Source organism: Egretta garzetta, unplaced genomic scaffold, assembly GCF_000687185.1.
Source record: "Egretta garzetta isolate BGI_Z169 unplaced genomic scaffold, ASM68718v1 scaffold248, whole genome shotgun sequence".
NCBI lineage: Eukaryota > Metazoa > Chordata > Aves > Pelecaniformes > Ardeidae > Egretta > Egretta garzetta.
Genome location: NW_009260596.1, coordinates 2,237,809 through 2,240,405, shown reverse-complemented (window position 1 = coordinate 2,240,405; position 2,597 = coordinate 2,237,809). Strand labels below are relative to the sequence as shown.

General features: G+C 39.3%; 1 protein-coding gene across 1 annotated transcript in view; it reads left to right on the top strand.

Annotated features, from left to right (window-relative positions):
- Positions 1-874: 874 nt before the first annotated feature.
- Positions 875-2,597, top strand: part of WDR64 (WD repeat domain 64) — an 85,069-nt gene continuing 83,346 nt past the window's right edge. Inside the window, exon 1 of the mRNA XM_035900275.1 lies at positions 875-951. Within this exon, the coding sequence (XP_035756168.1) occupies positions 875-951 (77 nt within the window). The remainder of the gene's footprint in view (positions 952-2,597) is intronic.

Sequence of the window (2,597 nt, the reverse complement as noted above, 5' to 3'; positions counted from 1 at the left end):
TAGTGTCTGCAGATTAAAACTTCATACCTTTCCACAAATTATGCTTTAGAACAAAGTTGTTGGGTCATTATAGTGATAAATGGCTGATATTTAATGATCTGTAACATGGAAGAGGTGAAAGTAGAAGATTTCAAGGTCTCTTCTGGATTTAAACTTTATGAATTCATGATGCATCTGTTAAATTTGGGAGCAAAGACACTAGTTAGGGCCAAAGGGGACATTTTGGCCTGCCTGTTCTAGTCAAATTTTCTCATCCAAGCCTTAATCATCTGCTTAATAGAGCAGTAACATCTGCACTGATATAAAAATGAAAATCATGTAAGATCATCTAAGTTACTGTGGTGAGTGGAATAAAAAGAGGGACACCAACTTTTCTCATGATTTTTTCATGAACTCCATTTTTCTTTTGAATGGCAGAAGATACCAGTCACTACTCAATTATGTGCTTCTCTGAAGTACTTTAGAATTTTGTTGATCACAGAAATATGTGATTGTGTTAAAGAATGTGAATTAATGACTTCACTAACTGGAAGATCAGTGAACAAATGTAAATGCATGTTTGCTTAAGCATAGCTAGTGCCATGAACAGTTTTGTTTACCTTCAATTACAGTTCAGTTATATTTATTATGCTAATAATATTCATGTAAATGTGCAGCAGACATGGGAGTAGTATGATAAACAGAAAGGTGCCAAGAATGTAATGTCAGCATAGTGTGGTGATACAAAAGGAACCACAGATATCGCACACATAAAATGTGAACATCAATTTATGAGGATTAGTAACACTTTAAAGGAACTAATTCAGAGTTGGGATGTTGTTCCCGTTTTACAGGTAGCTTTTAGCAACCTGATAAGGTTACCAAGAAAGAAGAAATGGCAGAGCCACAACAAAAACACAGTTCTTACTTCACAGTAGAAAACACTGCCTCACATGGCAGTGTCAAAAAATGGTTAAGCCTTTACTATTTGCAAAATGCTATCAAGTGTAAGGGGTCAGATTCAGTAGATGGTTGTAGGAACTGAAAGTTGATCATCTGAGGTATAGTGTAGAATCCAGAATCCTGAGCAAGATAAGTAGCTTCCATATGCAGAGGATGTGTGTTCATTACATGATCCAAAGTAATTAACATATACATTACCAATACCTATAGCCTTTTTTTTTAAACTGTGACTGTTTAGTAAATTGAAGACTACTAATGATCACAGGTGCAAATCGTAAAACTCCTTTTTTAAGCACCTTTTTTTCAGGAAAATGCTTCCTCTGTCTTAAAATTCACTTCACTGAATTATTCTTTGAAGACAGCCTTTTACATCATTCCATTCCAAAGAATGAATGAAGCTTGATTCTTTAGAATATTCCCACAAGAAATGGTACTTGCCCTTTCTTCAGTAGTCACTCTGTAATTCATTCAGGGGATAGTTTTGGATTTAATTCTCTTTCAGCTAGAGGAAAAATAAATACACTTTTCCGCCACTCCAGTAGGATACCCAAGGGTTCCACTGTTCAGTAAAGAATTTAAGATGAGGCAGGATAGAAAGACAATACAGATATAACACAAGGACTGGTGCTCTTGCAGGGCAAAAATTTTGTCTGATCTCAAGGCATTGGATAGCACATCAAACAATTTTGATTAGTCAGTGAGTCCTCTGGGCTTCCACTTTCAAAAGAAAGTGGTAGCTGCAATTTTGCTTTCTGAATAGCCCCATCCAACTTTTGTTTAATTATACCCTGAGAACAAAACACAGGAAGGTCCTTGGGATACTTTGGTATAGGAGTATTCTGACTTTAAAATCCTGACTGAACTTAGGTGCAAGTTAAATGCAGACACTTTTCAAAACAGTAACCATTTAAGACATATAGCTGAGCTTTGGCCAGGCACATGTTATGAACCAACACTTAATCTCTGGGCTCATTAGTTTATATTTGGAGAAAGAAAGAAATGGTCACTTGACTGGAAATTAAGTAAGACAAAGTAAAGGGAGTTTGAATGGCTGTAAGAGCTTAAGGAAGAGGCAATTGGACAGCTAAAAATAACTACAACATACCACTCCATCATTAGATTTCTTGCTATCTCAATCACAATGATACATGCAATTAAAAAAATGTTTCTGCAGGGTAATTAGGTTTCTAGGTTGGAAGTTCTAGAATTATAGAATCGTTTAGGTTGGAAACCTCATGAGGTTCAACAAGGCCAAGTGCAAGGTCATGCACCTGGGCCAGGGTAACCCCCGGTATCAATACAGGCTGGGGGAAGAAAGGATTGAGAGCAGCCCTGCTGAGAGGGACTTGGGGGTGCTGGTGGATGAAAAGCTGGACATGAGCCGGCAATGTGCGCTGGCGGCCCAGAAGGCCAACCGTACTCTGGGCTGCATCAAGAGAAGCGTGGCCAGCAGGTGGAGGGAGGTGATTCTGCCCCTCTACTCTGCTCTGGTGAGACCTCACCTAGAGTACTGTGTCCAGCTCTGGAGCCCTCAGCACAAGAAGGACATGGAAGTGTTGGAGCGGGTCCAGAGGAGGGCTACAAAAATGATCCGAGGGCTGGAGCACCTCTCCTATGAGGACAGGCTGGGAGAGATGGGTTTGTTCAGCCTTGAT